This window comes from Leopardus geoffroyi, chromosome X (genome assembly GCF_018350155.1).
Source record: "Leopardus geoffroyi isolate Oge1 chromosome X, O.geoffroyi_Oge1_pat1.0, whole genome shotgun sequence".
NCBI classification, from domain to species: domain Eukaryota; kingdom Metazoa; phylum Chordata; class Mammalia; order Carnivora; family Felidae; genus Leopardus; species Leopardus geoffroyi.
In genome coordinates, this window is record NC_059343.1 from 31,681,022 (window position 1) to 31,707,374 (window position 26,353).

The following is a 26,353-nucleotide window of genomic DNA, read 5'->3' on the forward strand; positions in this document are numbered from 1 at the left end:
TGACTCTGTTGTTGCATCTTTGGTTGCTTTATCCCACTGCTCGTATTGGTGGATTGGACCTTCCCCCAGGTATGCTGTGATTTGTTCTTTGAAGTAACTCTGGAAAGAAGGAAAAAGTGGCCAGGGAAGAAGCCTTATCCTATACAAGAGAGAAATGACAGGGTGGAATAAAAAAGACCAGGTAGAGAAGGAAAGAGACTATTAGACTTAATACTGAGACAGAGAGAGGAAAATAAAGAAGACAGAGGTACAGAACAGGTATTAAAAAAATAAAGTAAATTGCCTGATTAAACAAACAAAAAAAAAGGAAAGAAAGAAAAAATATTTATATAATAAGAATTGACCAAAAATTGAATCAGGAAGTATGAGGCTAATTCCAATGGGGAAAGAAAAAAAGAGGAGAATAGAAAGAAAAGAAAGGGAAAAGAGAAGGAAAGAAAAGCGAAAAATATATAATTAAAACAAAAACAGAATAACATACAAAACCACACGACAGTTGTTTGTTGGTGCCTTGGGACTGGGGCCTGTGCTGGTCTGGAGGAGAGGTCTTCTGGTTCAGTCAGTGTTAATCTCACTCTGGTGGATAAAGCAGTTACCAGGCATGGAGGTGCAGGGTTTGGCATAAATGGCTTCCACCTCCAGTGGTTGCCACTGACCTGTTCCCTGAAGCACCACTGTGTTGGTGATGGGGAGAAAAATGGCGACACCCCAATCTCTCCTCCACAAATGGGTATCTCAAACCATGCCATTCAGGTAGCCCTCATAGTAGCATGGGTGGAGTTCTGTGGGTGGTGATCCTTGTCAGTTGTTTGTAATATCTGGAACACCAGTGGGGAATCTGACATGGGCGTTGCAAGGGTAAGCTCTTTGCTCCAAGTTTGCTCCAAAGCTCAGAGTCCAGATGAAAAGGCTCATCTGTAATTCATCCTCTTAGAATGGCAACAGTTTTTTAAAATGCAAATTTGCTTATATCACTCCTCTGTTTAAAATATTCCCATAGCTTCCCATTACCATTAAAATATAGATTGAATATGTCAACATGTGGCCTTTCAGAGCTGGCTCCTGGATATATCTTGTATCGCTAACCCTCTTGCTCTCTAAACTTTAGCACCACTGGCCTTTGGTGAGTTCTTCAAACACATCTCAATTCCTCATACCAGAGGCCTTGAGGCTTTCTTTCCTCCCATGCTCATTCTAGCTAACTTGTTCTCATCCTTTATATCCCACCTAACATATCCCTCCCTCTCACCCTTCAGACTATACCACACTCCCTATTATATGTTCTCATAGCACTTCCTAGCACATACATACATTTGTAATTTTCACATTTATTTTGTGACAACATAATTAATATTCTGCTTGTCCTATAGAATGTAAGATCCAGGATATCAGGAATAGTATGTTTTTTTTTCCTAATTACTGTATCCCAAACCCTAAAACAGTGCTTGGAACATTATAAATTCTTTATAAGTATCAACTGAATGAATGAATGAATGAATGAATGAATGAATGAATGAATGGCTTGATCTAATGATGAATTTTAGAATATTTAAAAAAAATCGTAAGTCACTCACAGGTATCCTAACACAGAGTTTGAGCCTATACACCCTGAAAGAGATCTCAAGTTCAAATATTCTTTCTACTTAATTAAATTCAAGTCCATGAGCTTTTCATAATGGCCAACAAAATGTCCTTTGTATAAGTTGAGGACATTAGTGATGACATACCTGAGTAAAAACCATCCCCACTCGTGCTACATGTGAGTTGTAATTTTCCATAAAAAGCAGTTTTAAGAGTATTTCTATTGATTTTGAAAATCTTTAATTCATTTTACTTTTTGATGCTCCCTAGACTTACCCATTGAACAGTAATTCCACAAGGATTTGGGGGAAGTTAAGTCAAAGGTGAACACTGAGAGAATCTATTCCCATCTCCACTTCCAAATAAGGGTATTCTAAGAGAAGGCATTAGGTGATAGTTTGTAAAAGGAATAATTGTGATAACTATGCTCACAGGCAGAGCAAAAGCCAAGGTAAAATTTCCCCACAATTTTTCACCCACATTTGTGGCAAGGCAAGGCTAGGCTAGGCTGCAAGATTTAGCCAGTTATGAAACGCTTAGCCCATTTGTTTTATATGAGGATTTTGTTAGTTATAAACAGTGAAAACAAATTAAAAGGGCTAGATACCCATGTCCCTTGTGCAGGGTCATACCATATCAAAAGGGCTTTTGTTGATGAATGCATCATATGTAGTAGGACACCATGTTGCTGACAGCCAATTTCATGCTGCACCTAAGCAGTTTTATAGCCTGTAACTCTACCCTGAAGGGAGCTAGGTAGCAACCTTTATATTGCATCAGAATCTAGGGGGCAGTGAGAAACTGATGACACCCTCTCCGGGGCAGTAGGGAGGCAAGTGAGAAAGGTTCTTGTAGCAGCTCTTCACCTGCCTCCATGTTCTTCTACTACCAGAGGATCACAGGCTTTCTGCCAAGACTTTTATTCACTGAAGCTAAGCCTTGTATATGTGGCTCATGTGTTGGCATGCTAGGTTGCCAGGATGCCATAGTGTATTCATTCCCCGACACACTAGTAAGTGGAATCTCCCCCAAGTCCACAGACTCCTTACCATTTTACTGTGTTCTAGACTAGAAAATTGAAGTTTAAGGGAGACAGACATGGCTTTCTATATTCCTTCTTTTATTTATGTGTTTCTCTCAAATAAAAATCCTGCTACTTACATACCATTATTTTGATTCCAGATTTAAATTTTATTTTCAACCATGGCTTTAAGTATTTTTTGAATTCTTAGTCTTTCTCATTTTTTTCCTCCGTGTGACAAAAAAACCAGTGATATGACTAAGAGTTTGCCTAAACAGTAGCACAGAAATGTCCTAAGAATTTCACATAAAAGTATATACACAATTTTCTGTGGCTAACTGGAAATCCAATATTTGGTAGATTATACATACATTTGAAGGTAACTGTAGATTTTACAGATTGGATCAAGGTGTTTTAACTGATGACAATAACTGTACTGTAGGCTTGCTGAGATCTGCAGCAGTCTTTAATTTTATTGTAGAAGTGAGTATATTGCAGGATGTAGACACTGGGCACATCATCTATGCTGAAGAGATACTTGCTGCGTTTTTTTTCAGTAAAATATTTTCCCTTTATCTTTTCTCAATAGAAATGAAATCAGTATCACTGTGAAATTCACCAGTCGCTTCCTTCATCCTGCTGAAGCTTCACTGTTATTGATTTCAAAACCTAAGCATGGGATAGGAGGCACTACAATGACTTTTGCTCTTAAGGGTGAAGTCCTCAACTTTAAGGCCATTGTAAGTAAATTTTCCCTATTTTATATGTCTGCTTCTCTTCGCAGGCCATGGAGTGTCCCAAGCACAGCTATTTCTCCAAGTTTTATCTCTATATAGCACCTGTTCTTTGAGATGGTGTGTGTATAGACACATATGTGCACATACTTACATATGCACAATTCTTGGCTTCTGTGTCTCTGATATTCTTGCTTTGATACTCTTTCTCTGGAAATAATTCTTCAATTTTATAAGGGAATTTGAATGGATTTGTATTGAGTGTTACTTTAAGGTCAGATTTTTAGGATTATATTTGTTCTTTTCATGATGGAGTCATTCACTGTACACATAGCAACTTTACATCCCCTTCTGCCCTGAAGACTTGTGATTTTAAGGTAAGAAATCCCTGGGCTTTTGTCTATGTTTTTGTTTGAATTAAGTGTTGGTGGCTTATGCAGTAAAGAAAATGTTTCTCTTCTCTGATAGGAACATTTATCAATTTATCTTGAATGTCCCATGGATCAAGTCTATACTATGAAGTTCATGCGGGCTCTCTGTTTCCTTCTCCATCTGGCTACTCATGGTTTTAGTAAACCAGGGTGTGGATTGGATAATAATGGAGAAATAAAATAAGATAATAACATGACCTATCTAAAAATGTAGAATTCCTAGAATCTTATTTTCTGTGGAAGTCCTTCGGGTAGTTTGAGGTTTTAGTTTTATATTTGTGCTTTTTTTTTTTTTTTTTTTTTTTTTTACTGTTTACTTATTTTTGAGAGAGAAAGACAGAACATGAGTGGGGGAGGGGAAGAGAGAGAGGGAGACACAGAATCTGAAGCAGGCTCCAGGCTCTGAGCTGTCAGCACAGAGCCCGACATGGGGGCTCGAACTCACAAACTGTGAGATCATGACCTGAGTTGAAGTTGGATACCCAACTCACTGAGCCACCCAGGTGCCCCTGTACTTTTATTATAGTACAAATACGTCATCTTAGCCACCACATTATAAACACAAGCATGTGTTTATACTCACAGAGCTCTATGTGTGCACTCTGCCTCTTCTTTATGTCACATATAGTAGGCATGTATGTGATTGATTAACTTGCAGATGTGAAACCATGCTCGGTCATTAAGGAAATCAATTTTAAAGAAATCAATTCAGGACACACTATTGTGACAAATAATTCACTTGTTGGCAAAGTATTATGGATCATTAATGCCGTGAAATCAGTCTATTTTTGTTCTTTCCCACCCAGATTTTAGTAGTACAATATTTGTGCGACAAGGGGAATTATATAAATTAATATCACTGTAATATTTAAACAGGCTGTTTTTTAAATACTTTAAGTTTATAAATGGCAATTCATAGTACTCTTTTGTTATTTTCATATAGAATTTTTTTTTTATTTTAGGAAATTATAAATTGTAAATCCCCATGTTACACATGGAAAGAAATCACTGTAAAGGTTAAAAATCCCTTCCATTCTGCTGGGGACTTCAGGTAAGTTATTCTTTTCATATAATTTCTTTGCCATTAGTCATGTTCAAGCTTAAGGGGAAATAAGTAATTCTTTTCACTATGAACCATTTGAGGAGAAACTTTGTGTTGATATTACACCTATTACACAATAAATATTATGTTACATATTAAATTTATGAGCACCATCATATAAAACAGAATAAATAATGAAGATAAATCAATTTTTCTTGACATGCTGTTTGATCTATATAAAGCTAAAAGATTGATCATATCAAATTTATGAATTTTATGAGCTTTCTGTGTGCTGAGATGTACTATTTTAATTTTTTTTAATTTATAATTATGGTGCGCCTGACTTGCTCAGTCAGTAGAGCATGTGACCCTTGATCCCAGGGTTGTAAGTTCGAACCCCACATTGGGTATAGAGATTACTTTAAAAAGTTATAATTAATAGGCTTTTTTATTCCTAATCTTATTACATCTGTTGCTTTCAAAAAGTGAAATATTGATTCAAACAGAAAATGAATTTTTACTTAAGGCATCATGATTAATTAAAATTGCACATTAACCATGCATTTACGCATTTGGAGATTTAATAACAACAATTACAACAACACAAATTTGAGATGAAAAGACAACAAAATGCTTAAGTATTATTTAAGGTCACAATAGACAAATATCTTTATGAACTTACATATTGAGGGACAAGATGGTCAATGATACCTCTGTACTGCTTCAATTGTGCACTGTTTCCATCACCTTTAGAAATCAAATCGTCAACAACAATACTTGTGTTGACACTAGAAGTTGTATGTATGCTTATTATTTTAGTATTTGATAATTTCCAGTTTTTAAAATCACTATATATGAAGACTTTTGGTAATTTCTTAATAATCATTTGTTGTTTACAAAACAATTTTTGTTGTTGTTAAAACAGTTATTGGTGAGGGGCACCTGGGTGGTGGCACAGTCGAGTAAGCATCCCACTCTTGATTTTGGCTCAGGTTATGATCTCAGGGTTGTAAGATCGAACCCTGTGTGAGACTCTGCACTGGCATTGTGGAGCCTGCTTGGGATTCTTTCCCTCTCCCCTGCTCACGTCCTCTCTCTCAAAAGAAATAAATAAACTTAAATAAAAAAACAGTTATTGGTGAATTTATGGTTCCTGTGTTCATGTGAGGGAGAGTTTTATTTACTGTACTTTTATTAAAGTGTTATATCAGAATACAAGGAACAGAAAAATGTCAGAATATATAGCATTAATTCAGTATTAAAATATGCCCTTAAATGAACCAAATGACTGTTCTGCATAAGACATCAAGATTAAACATAATTAGTGGTAGCACTGAAAGGAAATCTCAAAGTTCTAGGAGTTGCTAGATGATTATATTTGTATGTTTTTCAAAAAATCATAATATTTTATTATTACTCTATGGTTTATCTCAGATTGAGTTAAAATAGTTGCTTCTTATGAGAAGTGCATGGTTTGTCTGGTAAAAGACAAGATTGTTAATTGGGGAATTTTGACTCCTTTCTCCTTTATGTGAATGTGGCCCTCAGACTTAGGCAACGGACATATAAACTCAAACTTTTTCTTTTAAATATTTGTTTATTTTAGAGAAAGCCTGCCCGTGTCCACGAGTGGGGATAGGGGCAGAAAGAGAGAAAGGGACAGAGGATCCAAAGCAGGCTCTGTGCTGATAGCAGAGAGCCCCATGCAGGGCTGAAACTCGCAAACTATGAGATCATGACCTGAGCCAAAGTCAGATGCTTAACCAGTTGAGCCACCCATGCACCCCATTAACTCAAACTTTTAAAACCAGTTACACAATTTCTAAGATCAATATTTTACAGTAGACATGTATTTTAAAATTTAAAAATAATGCAATAGACAAGAAAGGAAATTTAACTGCCAATTAATTCTTATGTAGTCTTTATTATTATCATAAACATCACAGTAAGTGACCTAGTTTTTAATGTTACACTTTTTAAAAATTTTTATTTAAATCTTGGTTAGTTAACATATAGTATACTAATGATTTCAGGAGTAGAATTTAGTGATTCATCACTTGCCTATAACACCCAGTGCTCATCCCAACAAGTGCCCTCCTTAATGCCCATCACCCATTTAGCCCATGCTCCCAACCAACACCCGTCCAGCAACCCCCAATTTGTTCTCTGTATTTAAGAGTCTCTTATGGTTTCTCTCTCTCTGTTTTTGTTTTATTTTGTCTTCCCTTCCCCTTATGTTCATCTGTTTTGTTTGTTAAATTCCACATATGAGTGAAATCATATGATATTTGTCTTTCTCTGACTTATTTCGCTTACCATAGAACACTCTAGTTTCCATCCACATTGTTGAAGATGGTAAGATTTCATTCTTTTTGATCGCTGAGTAATATATGTTACAGTTAAAAAACCAGAATTTAATTATTAACAGTCGAATATGAAACGTACTTTACAATAAAATAAAAATGTCCATGTTTTCCCCCCAAATTACATGCACTCTAGTGACCAGATTTGATCATTTTTACTCAAAATTTAACATTACTTTTAACCAAAATGGCAACCCGTCCTAGATTTAACAGAGACAGGATTTACCCACGTCTCTGTCTACCACATTAGTAGTTCTCAAATTCCTCCTTTGCAGAATGCAACTATTTCTTGCTATATAATGATTTTATATGTTGTAAGATTTGATTTTCTAGTATTTTGTTGAAGATATTATATTTATAATCGTAGGATGTAATGGTGTAATTCCCTTTTCTAGTGATGACTTTGTTTTTTGTGGCATTAGTACTAGCTTCTGAGAATGATTTGGAAAATGATCCTTTCTATTCTATTTTTTGGAAGAGTTTTTGAAGGATTGGTATTAATTTTTTTAATCTTCGGTAGAACTCACAACTAATGCCATCTGGGTCCGAGCTTTGCTTTGTGGGAAGTTTATTTCATTGGTAGTTCCACTGCTTTATTTGTTACGGGCCTAATTAGGTATTCTATTTCTCCTTAAATCAGTTTTGATAGTTTGTGCCATTCTAGGAATTTGTGCATTTCCTCCAAGTAATCAGTTTGTTGGCATAGAAGTTTATATAATATTTTCTTATAATCCTTTTTTTCCTAGAAAGTCAATGGTGATGGCCCTTCTTCCATTCCTTATTTTAATAATTTTATCTTCTTTCCTTTATTCTTGATCAGTCTAGATCAGTCTTATCAGTGTTATTGATCTTTTCAAAGAACCTTTTTTCTGGCTTCCTTGATATTCTCTATTTATCTTTGTTAAGGTAGGGTTGATAAACAACAGAAAAAAAACCCTGCATATGTTTACTGTATGCAATTTGATGAGTTTGGACACATGCATACAGCCATAATACTATCACCACAATTTAGGTAATAAACATATCCATCATCGTTTTCAAAAGTTTCCTTGTGTTAATTTCTCTCTCTCTTTTTTTTTTTTTTTTTTGGTGGTAAGCATACTTGACATGACATGAGACTTACCCTCTTAGCACACAGTGCAGTGTTATTAAGTCTATTGTATATCACATCTCTAGTACTTACTCATCTTGCATCACTGAAACTTTATATAACAATTCTCCTTTTCATCCTAGTCCCAAATCCTAGCAACCGCCATTCTATTCTTTACTTTTTGAGTTTGACCACTTTAGACACCTCATATAAATGGAATCATACAGGATTTGTCCTTCTGAGACTGGCTTATTTCACTTAACATAATGTCTCCGAGTTTCATCCATGTTGTCACATGTTGCAGGATTTTCTTCCTTTTTGAGGTTGAATAGTGTTCCACCGTAATATACATACACTCAACACATTTTCTTTATTCATTCATTCATCTGTGGATGGACATTTGGGTTGTTTGGATTGTTTCTGTATTTTGGCTGTTGTGAACAATGTTGCAGTGAACATGAAAGTAAAGATATATTTTTGAAATCCTGATTTCAATTTCTTTGGATAAATACCCAGAAGTGGAATTGCTAGATGACATGGTAGTGCTATTTTTAATTTTTTGAGAAAGCTGTATACTGTTTTCCTTAGTGGCTGCACCATTTTATATTCCCACCAACAGTATGCCAGTGGTCCCTTTCTGCAGATACTTACCAACATTGTTATCTTTTTGTTTGTTTGCTTGTTTGTTTGTTTGTTTGTTTTTGATAATAGCCATTATGGCAGGTGTGAGGGGATATCTAATTGTGGTTTTGATTTGCATTTCCCCGATGAGTAAGGATGTTCAACATGTTTTAATATGCGTGAAAAGTGTCTGTTCTTATCCTCTGCCCAATTCTTAATTGGATTGTGTGTGTTTTTGTTTGTTTTTTGCTTTTGAGTTGTATGAGGGTTTTTTTAATTGATTTTGGATATTAATTTGTAAACATTTTTTCCCATTTAGTAGGCTGCCTTTTCATTTATTTTTTTCAAATTTATTCATTTTTGAGAGAGAGCGAGCATGCATGTGAGTGGAGGAGGGGCAGAGAAGAAGATTGAGAGATTGAGAATCTCAAGCAGGCTCTGCGCTGTTGCCATGGAGCCTGATTCAGGCCTCAAACCCACCAACCTGATCATGACCTGAGCCAAAATCAAGAGTCAAACCCTAAACCAACTAAGCCACTCAGGGGCCCCACCTTTTCATTTTGGTTACTCTTATATAGCTCTGTTCCATTTCCCCCTATCTTGTGGTGTTTTTGTCAGACATATCAGTGGTGTTGCAATAATCAGTAATGTTACATAACATTTTTCGGTATTTCTTTTTTTAATTTCGGCGTAATTTTTATGATCTGAAGAAAGCTGAGAGAAGGGCAGTGTATTAGTTTGCTAGTGCTCCCATAACAAAATACCACAGACTGGGTGGTTTAAACAATAGAAACTTATTTCCTCACAGCTCTGGAGGCTAAAAGTCCAAGATCACGGTATTGGCAGATTGAGTTTCTCTGAGGCCTCTCCCCTTGGTTTGAGGATAGCCAGCTTCTTGCTGTGCCCTCACGTCATCTCTTCTCTGCGTGTGCACATCCCTGGAGTCTCTGTGTGTCCACATTTCCTCTTAGAAGAACACTAGCCAGAATGAATTAGGGCTCACTCTAATGGCCCCATTTTAACTTAGTCACATTTTAAAGGTCCTGTTTCCAAATACAGTCACATTGTGAGAGTACTAGGCGTTAGGGCTTTAACATATGAAATGTGAGGGAGGACAAAATTCAGCCCATAACCGAATGGATACATTTATAATTTTCATTATATTAGCCTTTTTTTTTTTTTTTTTTTTTTTTTTTTTACCATTTTTGTTTCTATTTGTTCCTTTGGGTTGACATTACCTTTTGGAATAACTCCCCTGCCCCAGTCCAGCTTCACTCTCACCCACCTCATTTCTCAAACAGTCTTTCTTTTCCTTTCTCTTTGTCCTCTCCTTCTGGTAATTGCATTACATGTGTGTTGGTGCTTTTTTAACGGTGAGCCAGATATGTATTAGACTCTGTTTATTTTTTCCTTATTCTATTTTCTGTGTGTTCTTCAGATTGCCTAATCTCTATCGGTCTTCAGTTTGTTAGTTCTTTTTTATTTTTCTGCCAGTTTAGATCTACCATCGAGCTGCTCTAGTGATTTTTTTTTTTTATATTTGTTGTTGCAGTTTCCATCTCCAGAATTATTTTGTTCTTTTATTTCAGTCTCTTTTTTTAATATTCTCTATTTGCTGTTGCGTTGTCATCATATGTTACTTTACTTCTTTGGCCATACTTAAGTTTTTGAAGACATTTATAATGGCAGTCTTGAATTAATGTTCTGTTAAATCTGACAGCTGGTTATGTTAACATGCGGTTTCTCTTGCCCACTTCTTTTCACGTCTCATCATTTTTATGTTGAAAACTAAACATTTTAAAAGATATATTCTAGCAGCTGAATACCGGTCCCATCTCCCATGAGATTGTTAATGGTGTTGGTTAACTTCTTAACTGACTGACCATCTTATTTTAGTAATATCTGCGTCCTCCCCAGAAAATCTCCACACACAAAGTATGAAGCCTCTGATGTTAATTCGCGGGGGACATAGCCTTGGGAATGCCCACAGTCAATCTGGGATGACAGTGGCTTTGGCAGGATTCCTTTTGACTATCTCTTTTCGCCTCCACACCCATATATTAGATTTTGTTAATTCCAGTTCTATAGGAGGCATAAATTGCTCCTCAGATAAATTCAATCAAATCTAGGCTCCTTTGAAGTAATAGTTTCTTAAGTAAGTGTTTAATTAAGATTTATTCTGTCCCCACAAGGGCTCCTCCCAGCTGTCCCTTTCCCCTGTTGTTTACTAGCAAAGTAGCAGGCATGCAGTTTAGCCTGTGTCTCCATTGAATCTACCAGTCTACTCCCAATTGCCCTTTACCTCAACCTGTACTATTTTTAAGAGCATCCCTGGTCTTAACCTTCTTCATACTTTATTGAAAATGAAGTTAGTTATCAGTTCCTTTCGGAAGAGATTAAGAACTGTCTGTTTTAAGGCCATCTTCTCCTTCCAGGCAAAATCTCTAAACCATGGCCCTGTAGCTGGCGGTGGGGATGGTGTTGCACTTTCCCCGAATACCGCCCGTGCATGAGGTGCTAAGTGCTAGGTGAGATAGGGACAACAGCTTTAGGTCTTCTTATTTTGCTTCTGCCAGCACCAGACAAGCACTTTGTTAGCTAGGGTGAGGACAGTTTCACACCTATGTAGAGTCTCTGTCCTGTGACTGGGCAGAAGAGGGATACCCCCAACTCCTCTCAGCTGCACCTGCCCAGAACTTAGCAGTGTGTACTGGGGGCAGGATGAGAAATGTTGATATCCTACACCTCCCAGAAAACTATAGTTCTCCAACTGGGAGCTGGGTAAGTTGAGAGCCTTGTATTCTTAGCTGTGCCAGTGAGGAGTAGGGTTTCTGTGTTACTGAGTGGGGGAGGAAGAGGGAGCGAGGGGTTTTGGTTCACAAATTATAGCCTTTCTTACTGAATGCAGTAAATATTGTTGAATAGATTTTTCTTCATTTACTATATTCCCTTAAGGATAATTTCTAGAGAATTATTACAGTTGATTTTTACAACTTTTACTCATTTTCCTGGGGAGTGGGTCTGGGGAGCTGTCATGGTGTCATGCTCAAACAATGTTTGCTTTCAGTTCTATTTGGCCCATTATTACTATGGACACTCCCGGTCTCTGTTGCTGTTTGCATGGTATGTCTTCTTAAATGTTTTGCTCCCAATCTGTTTGTATCTTTGAACTAATGTTTATCAGTTTTCTAATCTGTTTTTATCCATTTTGTCAACCTCTGCATTTTGATTGGAGTGTTGAATCTATTTAAAGTTAATGTAATCTCGGGGCATCTGGGTGGCTCAGTTGGTTAAGCGTCCTGACTTTGGCTCAGGTCATAATTTCAGTGAGTTCAAGCCCTGTATCAGGCTTTGTGCTGACAGCTGAGAGCCTGGAACCTGCTTCGGATTCTGTGTCTCCTCTGTCTTTACCTCTCCTCCGCTTGTGTTTTCTCTTTCTCTCTCTCTCTCAAAAATAAATAAACATTAAAACATAAATAAATAAACAAAGTTAATGTAATCTCTGATACAGTAGGATTTATATCTGCCATTTTGGTACCTATTTTCTATGTCTTATGTCTTTGTTCCTTCATTTCTCCATTACTTCTTGGTTTTGTAGTATATATTTATTTTTGTGTAAAGTTTTTATTCCTCCTTCTGTCTTCTACTGTATCTTATTTTCTTAGTTTACCCTGAAGATTATAATTAGCATCCTAATTCAAAATAATGTAGGGTGGTGTAGCTCAGTCAGTTGAGCATCCAACTCTTGATCGTGGCTCAGGTCATGATCTTGCGGTTTGTGAGATTGAGCCCCGCATCTGGTTTGTGCTGACAGCATGAAGCCTGCTTGGGATTCTCTCTCCCCTCCTCTCTGTCCCTTCTCCTACTTGCATGCACCTGAATGCACTCTCTCTCTTTCTCAAAATAAATTAATAAACTTAAAAAAAAACCTTTGCAGAGCACCTGGGTGGCTTAGTTGGTTAAGCGTCTGACTCTTGATTTCAGCTCAGGTTGTGATCTCATGGTTCATGAGTTTGAGGCCTGCTTCGACAGTGCCTTGTCTGCATGTGTTCTCTCTCTCTCAAAATGAATAAATAAACTTAAAGAAAATAATGTAGTTCAAATCAGTACCAACTTAATTTCAATATAATTCAGAAACTTTGCTGCAGTATATCGCCTTTTCGTACCCCCTTTTAGTGCTATTAGTGTTAGACCTATTACATCTTTACACATTACAAGCCTATAAAACTGTTTTATTTATTGTTTCACACTCTTTTCATTTAAATCAGAAAGCAAAATGTAAAAGTTTGCAAAGAAAATACAGTTTTAGTTAGTTTGTTTTATACATATAGCTATGTAGTTACTTATGCTGGTGTTTTTTATTTCATGTGTTTTTGAGTTAATTTCTAGTGTCCTTTTATTTCAGCCTGAAGGACTCCCGTTAATATTTCTTATAGGGCACATATGCTAGCAATTAATTTTTTCAGTTTTTGTTTATTTGTTATTTATTCCTTCATTTTAGGACAGTTTTCCTGTATATTCTGTTCTTTTTTTCTTAATGTTTTATTTTATTTTTGAGAGAGAGAGAGAGAGACAGAGTACAAGCAGGGAAGGGGCAGAGAGAGAAGGAGACACAGAATCTGAAGGAGACTCTAGGCCCCGAGCTCTCAGCACAGAGCCCAATGCGGAGCTCGAACTCACGAACTGTGAGATCATGACCTGAGCCAAAGTTGGACGCTTAACTGACAGAGCCCCCAGGCACCCCTGTATATACTATTATTTATTGGCAGTCTTCTTTCAACTCACTGACTCCATCACCCCATTACCTCCTGTCCTAAAGGGTTTCAGATGGGAATTCACTGTTAATTTTACTGAGGAACAACGTAGGTGTTGAGTTAGTTTTGTCTTGCTGCTTACCAAGTCTTGGCTCATGAACCATTTGACTCTTATTTTCTAGTTTTGGATTGCTTTGGATTTATCCTGAAAAAAAATTTTATGCTTCTTGGATGTGTAAAGTAATGTTTCTCATCAAATTTGGGAATGGAATTTTTCATCATTTATCTCTTCACGTTTTCTTTCTGCCTCTTTCCTATCTTTTCAGCATTCTGATTAGGCTTATGTTTATCCTTGATGGTGTTCACAGTTTTCTGTGACCGTTTAATTTTTCTTCATTGTTTTCTCTTTTTATTCTTTAGAAATAATCATTTTATCTGGCCCATTTTCAGGTATACTGGTTCTTTCTTGTGCCACTGCAAACCTGCTCTTGAGTTCCTCTAATGATTTTTTATTTCAGGTATTGTACTCTCAAAGTACAAAATTTATAATTGGCTCTTTTAAAAAAATGTCTTTCTTTATTAGTACTCTTTATTTGGTGGGACATCATTATCTCCCATAGACATAGAAGATCTTTCACATACTCTGGGGATCTAGCAAGCTGCTTCAACCATATCTTGTTCCTCAGATCTTCCTCTGTTGTTTGGGCAAACACTTGTTTGATCCAACTGCTGTAGGAACCTCAGGTACAATTGCTACTGATTGTTTTCAACAAACATCCTGAGTATTGCTGTCTTCCTTTGAGTCAGGTCAGTAAAGACATCACCTTGCCACCTGATTTTTTCCAGCGAGTTGTGAGACAGATAAAAAAGTAGCAATGCTCACGGGTGGAACTTTTTTCAAAGAGCTCAAATCTCAGTCTGTCCCCTTATGTTACTGCCTGCCAGTTTTTACAACTACGTTGGTGTCAAAGCTGATGGTTTTCCAGCCTACTGCTAAGCAGTGGCGAGGAACATGGGAGTTATAATGTGAAAGTTATAAGGCCACAAACTGTGCTGTTCTTACTACGGTGTGGCAGTTTTTCTTGAATAAACACTACTCAGATTGTTGCAAGCCTTTCATTAATTTACCAGAGTTCTGAAAAAGTTAATTTTTACCATCTTTTCCAGTGTTTTTGTTGCTTTTATAGAGGAGTAAATATATGGTGGTTCTAACTCTGCCATTCCTTGCCTTTGTTTTTCTGGTATCTGGTTTTATTAGTTGAGAAATGGTTTTTGTTTTAGATCAGACTCTTGCTTCTCAAATTATGATCCTTGAATCAGCAATATCAACATCACCTGGGAGTTTGGACAAATAGAATCACAGGCCCACTCCAACCCATGGGAGTCAGAATCTGCATTTAACCACATTGCCAGAGGATTTGTTTTTACGTTAATGTTAGAGCACTGCAGGTCTAAATCAAGATTGCTCAAAGTTTAATCCATAGATAAGTTGTTTAAAAAGCATCTGGAGGGGACCCTGGGTGGCTCAGTTGGTTAAGCGTCCGACTTCGGCTCAGGTCATGATCTCGCATTCCGTGAGTTCAAGCCCCACGTCGGGCTCTGTGCTGACAGCTCAGAGCTTGGAACCTGTTTCAGATTCTGTGTCTCCCTCTCTCTCTGACCCTCCCCAGTTCATGCTCTGTCTCTCTCTGTCTCAAAAATAAATAAACGTTAAAAAAAAAAAAAAAAAATAAATAAATAAATAAATAAATAAATAAAAATAAAAAATAAAAAGCATCTGGAGAGCTTGTTTTAAATGGAAGTTTCTCGAACCCATGCCAGACTTGATGAAGTCATAATTCATGCATATAGAAGCTTGGGAATCTGTATTTTGAACAAACACCACAGATGATTGTAATACACATTGAAGTGTGGGAATTGCCATTCAGAAGCTGCACTAATCAAATAGGGTTTTTTTTCCATTTTAATGACAGTTTGTATTTCATTTTACAGTTAATATTTCTATTTTAAGGAGGGCATCTTCACTGTAATTAAGAGGGACTTTTCAAATGCTATTTTATCCCAAAATGACACATGCACACTGTATGAAAAATCTAATAATTATTTTACTGGTTTAGTCTTTTTATTTGTGTGTAAAATTGTGTTATCCTTGTGACTGTTTTTTTAGCCGGAACAAATTATGACCAAAATAAATTGCCCTTATGATTCACCTTGGATTTATAGAAATATAAAGAAACATTGTACATTTTTTTCTGTCTCATAATTTAATGAGGTTTAAATAAGAATTTAGTGCCTTAATTTAAATTAAAATTACTCTCTTGAGAGGAATTCTTCCTACTTTTGCTTAACTATAAGTTTAAAATGATATAAGCTAGTCTGGTAGTCTGATACATGTCTTATACAGTTCATAGTTAGCATTTTACTACAGTTAATTTTGTATCTTTAAAAAATGTTTAGTATTTAATATGGGTGTAATTCCTTATAACCCTTAAATGAAACTCTCAGAACTACCAACCTAAAATAAAAGGACAGAAAGTGATGCTAACATTGTCATTGAGCAAGAATTCTGGTTCCCTGTGAGAGTCCTTCTAGCTGGACTAAGTATCACATTAACATGAAACAGATTAACAGGAGAAAATCAAATTTAATAATGTAAGGTTGGGGAATCCACCCAGACTTGGAAATTCCAAGGACAGTCAAAATGAGGTATATATGTCATCCCGAGCTAAGGAGAAGTGGACAGGGGTCTGGGATTTTAAAGGAAAGGAATGCACCTCATGGGACAATAAAAAGAGCAGATGTTTGGTGATTAGATGTTTGCCCTGCCATTCATTTGGGTCACTCGGGTAGAATTTATTTCTGCTAATAAAGCTTATTCCGGGGAAAGACCCCCAATTTAGAGTCTTCTGTATAGTTAAGGGAGGGGCAAAAGTTTCTTTTGCGTCCAGAAGGTTTTGATTGTATTAAGCTTAAAATAATCTGCATGCCAAAGAGGCACATTCTGGGAATGGGGGCTGTTCTGAACCCCTTCAACATTGAAACATTAGAATGTATGAATGTTTTAATTGTTTTTGTATGCAGTTGTTTGTGTGTTTGTGTTTCAATACTAAAACATTTGATTAATTTTATTATTGATCTATTTTTATTGTAAAGCTCATATTATGAGATAACTGTGACATAGTAAAGATTTATTTTAATGAATTGTTGGGAAGGAGGAATTTTTTTCTGCTTTTCAAGACCCTGAACTAAGAATCAAATTGGTATGAGACAGAGTAACAGGAAAAAATCATACTTAGTTTCTTACATAAGGGGAATTCACACACACACGAAATTGCAAAGACAGTGAGGCAACAAGAGGCTAAAATGAACTAAGGAGAAGGATAGAGGTGTGAGGATACAAAGGGGAAGAAGACCTTTAGCCAGAAGGTGAGAGGAAATGTCTGGAAAACAAAGATTGTCCTATTCAGATAAATTTCTTAGGTAAAGAGGAATCTCTGTTAATAGCTCTTTTCCTGGCATAGGATCTCTTTTCCTATGTAAATTTAGTAAGTTGAGAGGAAGGTGAACAGCTTAGCATAAATCTGCTGGGTTTTGATTGCTTTTGACTCATAATAATCTTCACACCAAAGTGGTTCATCTTCGTGTAGCCTATAGTTGGCCCCTACAGAATCCAGTTTGAATAAATCTGCTCTTAATATTATGCACATTCTCTTCAACTCTGCAGATAGAACTCTGCTGTTGATATCTTTCACCCACAGCAAGAGAATCATTTCCACCCTATCCTCCACTATAATATGGGCAACCTAAGGCAGAGAGGATAACCGATTCATGCTTGTATAACCAGCATCTGGTCCCACATCTAACATATAATAGAGTCTCCATAATTGTTTCTTGAATGAATGAGCATTATCTTATAAGGAGGACTGAATTGCTATGTAATTCCCAAAGATAGCATAATTACTAATGCACTGATTAACTAGGTATCCTCATCTCATGTCCAGTCCTGAAAGAAACATTTCTCTTTTTTGGAAATAAGATTAGAAATTATGAAATGTGTACAGCTCTGACATTACATTGAGACCAGTATGTGATTCCATTTTGTTTCTGGAATATCATTTGGGCAGTCACTTATGTTACAAATTTCCTTGCTTTGAGAATTAAGTATTTCCTTTCCATATAAAAGGCTATTCTTTTTTACATATTTCAATTCCAGATCTTTCCCTTTTTTTAAAAGTGATCTCTACACCCAGTGTGGGGCTCAAACTCACAGCCCTGAGATCAAGAGTTTGTGCTCTACCAACCGAGACAGTCATGTGCCCTGATCTTTCCCATTTTTTAATATATATGCTTTGAGATGCAAAATGAGAACATGTGGATTTTTTTAACTATAATTTATTCTGATTCGAATTATATTTTATGAATGAGGGAAAATTTTTAAAGAATGTTTTGTGGTCATTTGAATTTTGTTACAATAGAATTCAAAATAAGCCTTTTTTTTTTCCCATTTAGTGTCACATTGGTGGAATCCTCAACATTTATCTCTTTGCCATCTCAATTAACTGAATCTGGACAACTCATTAACCACAAGAACAGTGGGTAAGTATGAATATATTTTATACTCATAATTATCTGAGAATTCTGAGAAATGAGTTTTCAACTAAAATTGTTATATAACATACAACAGTTTTCATTTCTTTAAAATATTGATATTATATATAACTTATGTTATTCACAGTTATACTATTCTCTTATGTGTTACTAGGCTATGTGCAGGAAAACTGAATAAATATGTACTTGATTAAATACAGTGGATTCTCATTATTTGTGGTCATTATGTTCTACAAAATTGTGATACTGACTGAAGGAATATTATTCTAGAAGAAGTCTATGTAATCACATAGATTGTAACTGTAAATCCTAAAAATAAGCTATCCTGGTAGATTCTATTTTATTCACACAGAGAAAATGAGGTTTAGAAGTGTTTAAATAACTTGCATGAGGCTGACCCACTAACAGCTGCCAGCAAATTGTTTCAAACCCTGTCCACCTGGTCCCAGAGCTGAAGCTTCTTGAATATTTGTACTTCTGTCATGCCTCCTACTATCTCCATCCTCTGGTCATCTGTGTATGAAAACTAAAGCAGAAAGGTCCAGTGTCACCTTGTTTGACCTTAACTAGAAATTTGCATGACCATTGACTGGAACTGTTTGCCACATGTCCACAAACAGCAGGAGAAGCTCCATGAGTATGGATTTGGGGCTTACAAATCACTTTTTAGCGAGGAGACAGATTTGCAAATAACCTTAATTTGTGGATAATGAGAATTGACTGTTTTTAAGCTTATTCCACCTACATTCTGAAGTCTGAATTTAGTTTAGAAAGAAACTTTGACTTTGGAATAGAGAAGCAGAACTTTTAAAAGTTAGATTGTTTTGTTTCTTATCTATTTTTAACTATAGAATAACTATTTAATGTGAAATAGAATAAAAACAATGTTGCCAAGGTTAAAGAAAGTTCAGCCAAAAGAGAAGAATGCAAGTATGTGTCAGTGAAATGTATGCATCTGTTGACTACTATGTTGTTAGTTTATTTTATACCTTTGTCTGTGTATTGCTTGACAACACTGTCATCCTTTTAGATGCAAAAACGTGTCAGGAGTCAAGGATTTGGCAATTTTGAAACCATAGGAATAACCACTGTTAAAGTGATTTATGCAAATCTTGCTAAGATTAAAATGAATATAGTTTATTTTCCGAAAACGAGTTATATTTAAGCCAATAGTTCCATGAGATTATAAGGATTACATTTACTATGTTTGATTTCTTCATTTGCTATTCTGTGAGAAAAATTGTTAAAGGAAAAACCATTTTTGTCTCACTGCCTTTGTTTTATTGAATGCTAATTACATGCTTAACTAAGGCATTCGAAGTCTTCCTTTTATATTTTGCTTTAATGAATAATAAAATATGAATTAATACCTTGAGCGATAAAACATCATTATAGATACCATATGAATTGTAGTACAATTTCATAGTATTGTAGGTATTTTATGTTAATTTCTTTGGAGTCTGAAATGCTGGCTTTCCCATACACTCTTCAGTAAATAGTTTTCCTAAGTTTTTATCTTTTCAGGCCCTCGCTTCTTGATTAAACAGCTATTCGGCATCATAGATTTTACCTGAATGGGCTTGAAATAATTTTTCCACATCAACCACAAATAATTTATAGTATCACATATTAAACCGGATTTAGATCGCAAGGCAATGCTATAGGTATCTGTGAGCATAAGTAACTCAAATTTGGATCAGTTTAATGAACAGTAACACTGAGTTCCCCTTTCTTAATTTGGAACGCAGTATAGAAATTCTGTATTCCAAATTTTAACATAATTTTTCTTCATATAATATTCTGGAATGGTTTTGATTAGATCCAAAGTTCCATAATTACTGAAGCTATAGGTAAAGACATCATTTTTATGTTATTCTTCTCAAATCTAAACTAAAATGGAATGAACAAGTATTAAGACTTTTATAATTTAACTTCAGCTGGAAATGACACTTTACAAATACTCCCCCAAAGTAATTGCCAACTCAGCATGAAGTACACCTTAAGAAGTGTGTCTATCGTGTCTCAAAATTATTAATCATTCTTTCTCGTATAGTTTCTTCCATTCATATTTATAAAACTTTACTTTCTTAGTTCCTTGCTCAAGGTTTCTTGTCATAAAATTAACATACAGATGTGGTGACATTGAGTATTGGTCAGAGAGAACACGATCCAATGTAGAGTAGTCACATGTCTGTAGATTAACTCTGAAAGAATGTTTCAGAGCCTTTTGTTTAAGGTATTAAGCATTTACTCCTGTGCACTTCAGGTCAAAGGTAAGAGTGAGATTTAAAAAGGCAAAGGCTATAGTTTTTCAAGAAGAAATGGACCTTGGTTTGTCATTTCAGCCCTGGCCTCAGCTAAATGCTGAGCCCCAAATCCACATGTTGGGTTGAAATAGAACAGTCTCAGATTTATCCCAAAGGCTATTTTTCTGACATTTCTGAAGTGATTTATTAGGAGCACTTATGGCTCCTTCTTTTGGGGTCCTGTTTACTGTATAACACCTCTAGGATCCAGTTCATGTAGCAGGCAAATCTTTATTCACTTTCTCAAGAATAAGCTAAAGTATCCAGAGCTCTAACAATCAAATCCACTTTATAGGTAGCAGAAAGGAGGAAGCACAATAAAAGTGTGCCTCTTCTTTCTGAGTTAGGGAAGCTTCCCAGAAATAGCACACAGCATTTCTGATTGTAGCCAGTTGGCCAGATCTAGCTGGCAAGAAGACTGAAAAACCATCGTTCTCCACATACACATCAAAAATAAAATGAGGGTTTGGGGGCACCTGGGTGGCTCAGTTGATTAAGTATCCAGCTCTTAGTTTTGCCTCAGGTCATGACCTCAGGGTTCGTGAGTTCACACTCCACATCAGGTTCTGTTGGCAGTGCGGAGCCTGCTTGGGATTCTCTCTCCCTTTCTCTCTGCCCATCTTCCGCTCATGCTGTCTCTGTCCCTGTCTCAAAATAAATAAACTTTAAAATAAAATATAAAATAAAATAAAATAAGGTTTGGTCAGTGAGGAGGAAAGGGCCCGTGGATATTGGGATAGGCAACCAACAAGTTCCACCATGAGGGGACACAAAAGAGAGTTTTATTTCAAACACCACAAAGGTATCTAGTATTTCATCAGTCTGGCTTCACTGGCATACTGAGGCCTTTTGGTCTTTAAATACATCTTAATAAAATAACACTAAGTGATGTTACACACTCTGTTTTTCTTAAAGCTCTCCTTAATGTTTGTCTTGAATAGATTTCCATATGCAAATAAAATTTAAGGACATACATTTTGAATCATGACCGGAATGGAAGTCATTAATAACTTTTGTATGTAATATACCATCCATTAAGCATTATCTCAGTAAAACCCAGTCTGATCACTAGGTCTAATCAGCAAGAGAACAAGAAAAGGTTAAAAAAAAATATTCCATAAACTGTCAGTAATCTTTTTTTTTTTAAAGCGTTTAACAAATATCCCTGTTTTATTCCTTTTAGGCATGTGGTAATATTGCACTTCCCCAGTTGGAGTTAGGTGTGAACATATAACTTAATCGGCCAATGGCATCTGAGGATAAGTGCTGAACTTTTTCTCCAAAGGATAGCTTTAAGAGCCAGTGAACAATTTTTCGTGTTCCCTTTCCCTGATACAATTACTAAAGAAGCAAGTATAGAAATGGAGTCCCCTTGACAGAAATGCACCTTATTCTTTTCATTAGTCTCCATGTGTGATGAGGTAGTTTACATTTGCTTGATTTACTCAGATAATAAACATTTGGCAACAGTCAAAAAAAAAAAAAAAAAAAAAAGAAAGGAAGAATAGAAGAAAAAGAAAAAGAAAAAGAAAAAAGAAACGGAGTCCCCCTTCACCAAGGATCTCTGAGTGCTTCCTATCTATCTAGGATGGACATGTAATGTGAGCACGAAGTAACCTTGTGCTAATCCACTGAGATATGGGATGCTCCTGCAGCGTGACCTAGCACATGCGGATACTCCTCCATAGATCACTTCAGTCACTATTTCCCCAGATAATAAATATTCTCTTCTCAAATGAGCAGTGAAGTGCTGAAATTATCTTTGAGGTGGCATAAAAAAAGGTAAAGTCTCTTATTAAAATTTTTAAAAATGCCTCTTTTTATAAACTGCTCTTTTTAAGGCAGCGGATACATATAAAACAGCACATTTGGAACCACATGGATGATAAAACTTTATATTCATCACACATTTTACTTTATGGGAAAATGATCCATAAGCATAAGCAAGAGCAGTTAAGAAGTTTTTATTCTAATTAAATCCACAGGATTATGAAAAGGGATCAGAACAAGAGACTGATTTTAGCGACACTTAAAATTAAAGGATGGGTCAACAGTGCTCAGAAATGAGCACTTTATAAATAATCTCCTCAGTGATATGACTTGATATTTTTTTCCAGTGACATTGAATCATTTATCATTTAATAAATTCTTACTAAGTGGCCCCTCAAGCAGTGTTCATAGTACCAGAGAAATACTGGGATAAATAAGTCAGAGATCTGGTTCTCAAGGAGCCAACCATCAAATAGAGAAGGAAAAACAAATCTACATAAATGGAGGTGATTGTACAGGGCAGAATGCATTCAGTAATATATGTTGACCAAAAAAAAAAAAAAAACAAAAACTGTGAGCTCTTTGGCAAGGAATAGCACTATCTAGGTATTATAGAGATCTTTCTGGAGAACAAGGCATTTAAGAATAATGAGGTAGTAAGCACTTTTTTCTCATGCATATATGATACTCTGCTGTTCTTTATCGTCTACAAATTGGGATCTGAAACATGAGTAGGATTTTGATGGCATGAATCTAGAGCAAGGGAGAGTTTTCCTACAAGTATAAAAGGAGCTTGGGAGGAAGGAATTGCTGAGGCAGTGGAGGAGGGGACGGGCAAGGGGAAATACAAGACATATGCTTCTGCATATGGATTGTAGGAGAGTGTGAATGAAAGTCGAAAAGGTGTTGAAGTGTTTATCCTTCTGCTTTGTAATTATTTGTTGCAGACCTACTTTGTATGACAGACTGTATACTCCATGAGCTTAGGGGCTTCTTCATTCATTCTGGTCTCCAGGGTAGCTTGGCCCAGAATAGCCTCCCACCTGAAAGAAGGCCCGAGAGATATTTTTTCTGAGTCCTGATTCTTGCTCAAAACCCAGAAAGCTGTATTGTGCATGGCCATGATTTTAAAATATTTCACTGTACTACAATGAATAATTGGTGACAATTAGAATTAGGCATATCTCCAAGGAAAGCTGAGTGAATCAAAGGCCAGATGTGTGTGCTAAGAGTAACCATCTGCCCTGGTCCTCTTGCTCTATATACCTGCTTTTCATACCTGCTTTTAATGTCATCACACTCTTTGGCAGCCTGATGAAGCCTATTCTACTTTACAGAAAAATATTTTGTGAGTACTTAAAATAAGATGCAAGGGTTACAGAGTATCTTAATCTACCCAGGTTGCCATAACAAAATAACATAGGAAGGGTAGCTTCAACCACAGAAATTTATTTCCCACAGCTATGGAGGCTGGAAGTCCAAGATCATGGTGTGGCCAAGGTCGGTTTCATTCAGAGGCCTCTTCTCTTGATTTGTAGGTGGCAGCCTTCTTGCTGTGGGTTTACGTGACCTCTGTGTGTACATAGAGACTGAGCTCACTGCTATTTTTTCTTACAAGGAAACTAATTCTGTTGTATCAGAGCCCCACCCTTATGACCTCATTTAACTTTAATAATGTTCTTTTAGTCCCTTTCTCCAAATACAGTCATCTGGGTCATTAGCGCTACAACATATGAATTTAAGGGCAATACAGTTCAATCTATGGCACAGAGGAAACTAATATACCAGCAGATAGAAAAATATTAAAAATTGTAATATATTAAAATATATATAGTTCTTCATTAACACAATATGCAGTAAGATCTACTGGCACCCATAATAACTATCATACTTTAAAAGTAGTTATGTAGTTATGTTAAAAGTTATGAATGTAAATTATAGCTTAAGATATGTACATAAATTGAAATGTGATATAAACATATTTGTGATCATTTGGTGGCCAAGTCATATTATAGCAAATACTACTGTGGTTTGGTTTAAATTGCTATTAAGAGCTAATGGAATTCAAGATGGAGTTTTTCCCCATTTGAATTCACAGATCCACTCTGTCCTTGCGCCCAAGGTTCGTGCACCTTGCTTTACAGACTTCTCAATTGCTCAGGGGCCAAAGTGGTACAAACGGCAGCAAACATCCCATTTTTACCACCCTCCTTTTTTGAAGAACCTTGGGACACATGGAGGACAGAATGAATCTCAAAATTGACCCTCTTACATTTCTTCCCATAATTCGTGAAAACTAGTCTTTGACCAGAAAATTTTTTCTTTGATTTGGAGACCGCCCTGAATGCTGGCCCAGGAGTATCTTCATGAAGGCTTATAATAAAGATCTTCTTTCCCTATTAGAAAAGGCTTGAGTAGGAAGTCATTCTTTAGGCGGGTTTATTCACGCTGTGAGTAGAACCAGTTCAACGTCATTTTGATCATCTTAGCTTGAAAAGAGCTGCGTACCATCACTGCAGAGGAAAAAGGAATGTCATCCCTTCATACCTCATAGATAGGTTTCACTCCCTGACCTTAACCTCCTACTAAATTACTAGAAAGCATTCCATTGCTTGATCTATAGCATTTTATATAATTTTAGCCTCTTTTCATGCTATTTCTCCCTTAAGACCCATGGTTTAAAAATGCTCCTTCTGCCATGGCTTCAAGAATAATTGATGACCATTTAGGAAAATGATAACATAGACTGAGGTGCAAGGAGTAACCAAAGGTAGAGTTGATTTTCTGTTGTGTCTCTGAACCTGCAAGGTACTAGTTTTGTGAACAAGTTGGGTTTATCACTGAATTTCTAGACTCGGGAACATTGATCAGGTAAAATAGAATTTTCCTGAACCAAATTATTTTATTAAATTATTTTCTGATTTCTCTTAATTAATCATGATCATCATTAATGCAATTAAGGCATTAACTAATTAATGCAAAAATTGCAGCAATTTTTTTCTGTCTTTACCATAAAAAGTACAGGTAACTCAATTTTTCTGGGTTTGAGAGTCTGCTTTGAGGATGAGGCAACTCTTATTTAATCAAAAGGCACTTTCATTGGCTATTCTTCAAGAAAATATGTAAAGAAAAGAAAAAGGAGATGAAGTCAAATTGCTCTGCTTTTCTATTCATTATGAAAAAAATGACTGAAGGACTAGCAATTACAAGTATTGAACAAAATGAAGTTCTGAAATTATCTGAGGATTTTAATCAGGCATTCTACCCAGAGCTCCATTATCGAGATGGCGGTGGAAGCATGCATTGAGAAATAAGCATTCTTTGTTGTTCTTTCCAATCTCTGTGTAGTCTCCCTTATAAATGCTAAATTATCTGTCTAATATGTCTCTGATAGCCTTAAAGTATCTATCAAATGTTCAAATTACATAAAATATTGAACGGCCAATCAGAATGTCTGTGAGTTGAAGTAAAGCTGATAATAATTACAAGATGTGGTAAACCTTATTAAGAATGTTGTGGAAAGAAAAGGAGTGGAGAAAAGGAATCAATATGGTTAGAACTTGGAGATAGTCCATATATTTTACAGCATCACATTCAGGCGAAAGCAGATGACAAGGTTTTCATGTTCTCAGAAAAAAATCAGGCAAACCATATCTGAGAGCCTAGATGCTAATTGCCAGCTTGTTGAGCAAAGTAATCATGAATATTAAGAGGAGAGCAGTTTGGGGAAAATTGATGGGTTCTGGAAGATATGGAACCTTTCAAGGGAGGCAGTTGCCACAGGCTATGATCTGCTAATTAATTTTCAGAAATGCAACTGGAGATTAAACAGCTGCCCATATCTCCTTCTGTCCTTATGGGAAAGAAGCAAATTGGAAACATCAGCTGAGAGAAGAGAATCTTTCAAGAAATCAAGTTCTAGAAGCCCTTTTGGAGAGAATACCTATGTAGTCCTAGGTTGAGACCACTACTTTGGGGTCCCAGGATTTGTTTATTGTTATTACTATTATTATTATTATCAAATGTTTCTCT

General features: G+C 36.1%; 1 protein-coding gene across 1 annotated transcript in view; it reads left to right on the forward strand.

Moving 5' to 3' along the window:
• Window positions 1-26,353, forward strand: part of CFAP47 (cilia and flagella associated protein 47) — a 553,185-nt gene that overhangs the window by 274,867 nt on the left and 251,965 nt on the right. Inside the window, exons 38-40 of the mRNA XM_045471009.1 lie at window positions 3,192-3,342; window positions 4,730-4,818; window positions 18,147-18,233. Coding sequence (XP_045326965.1) covers window positions 3,192-3,342; window positions 4,730-4,818; window positions 18,147-18,233 — 327 coding nt within the window. The remainder of the gene's footprint in view (window positions 1-3,191; window positions 3,343-4,729; window positions 4,819-18,146; window positions 18,234-26,353) is intronic.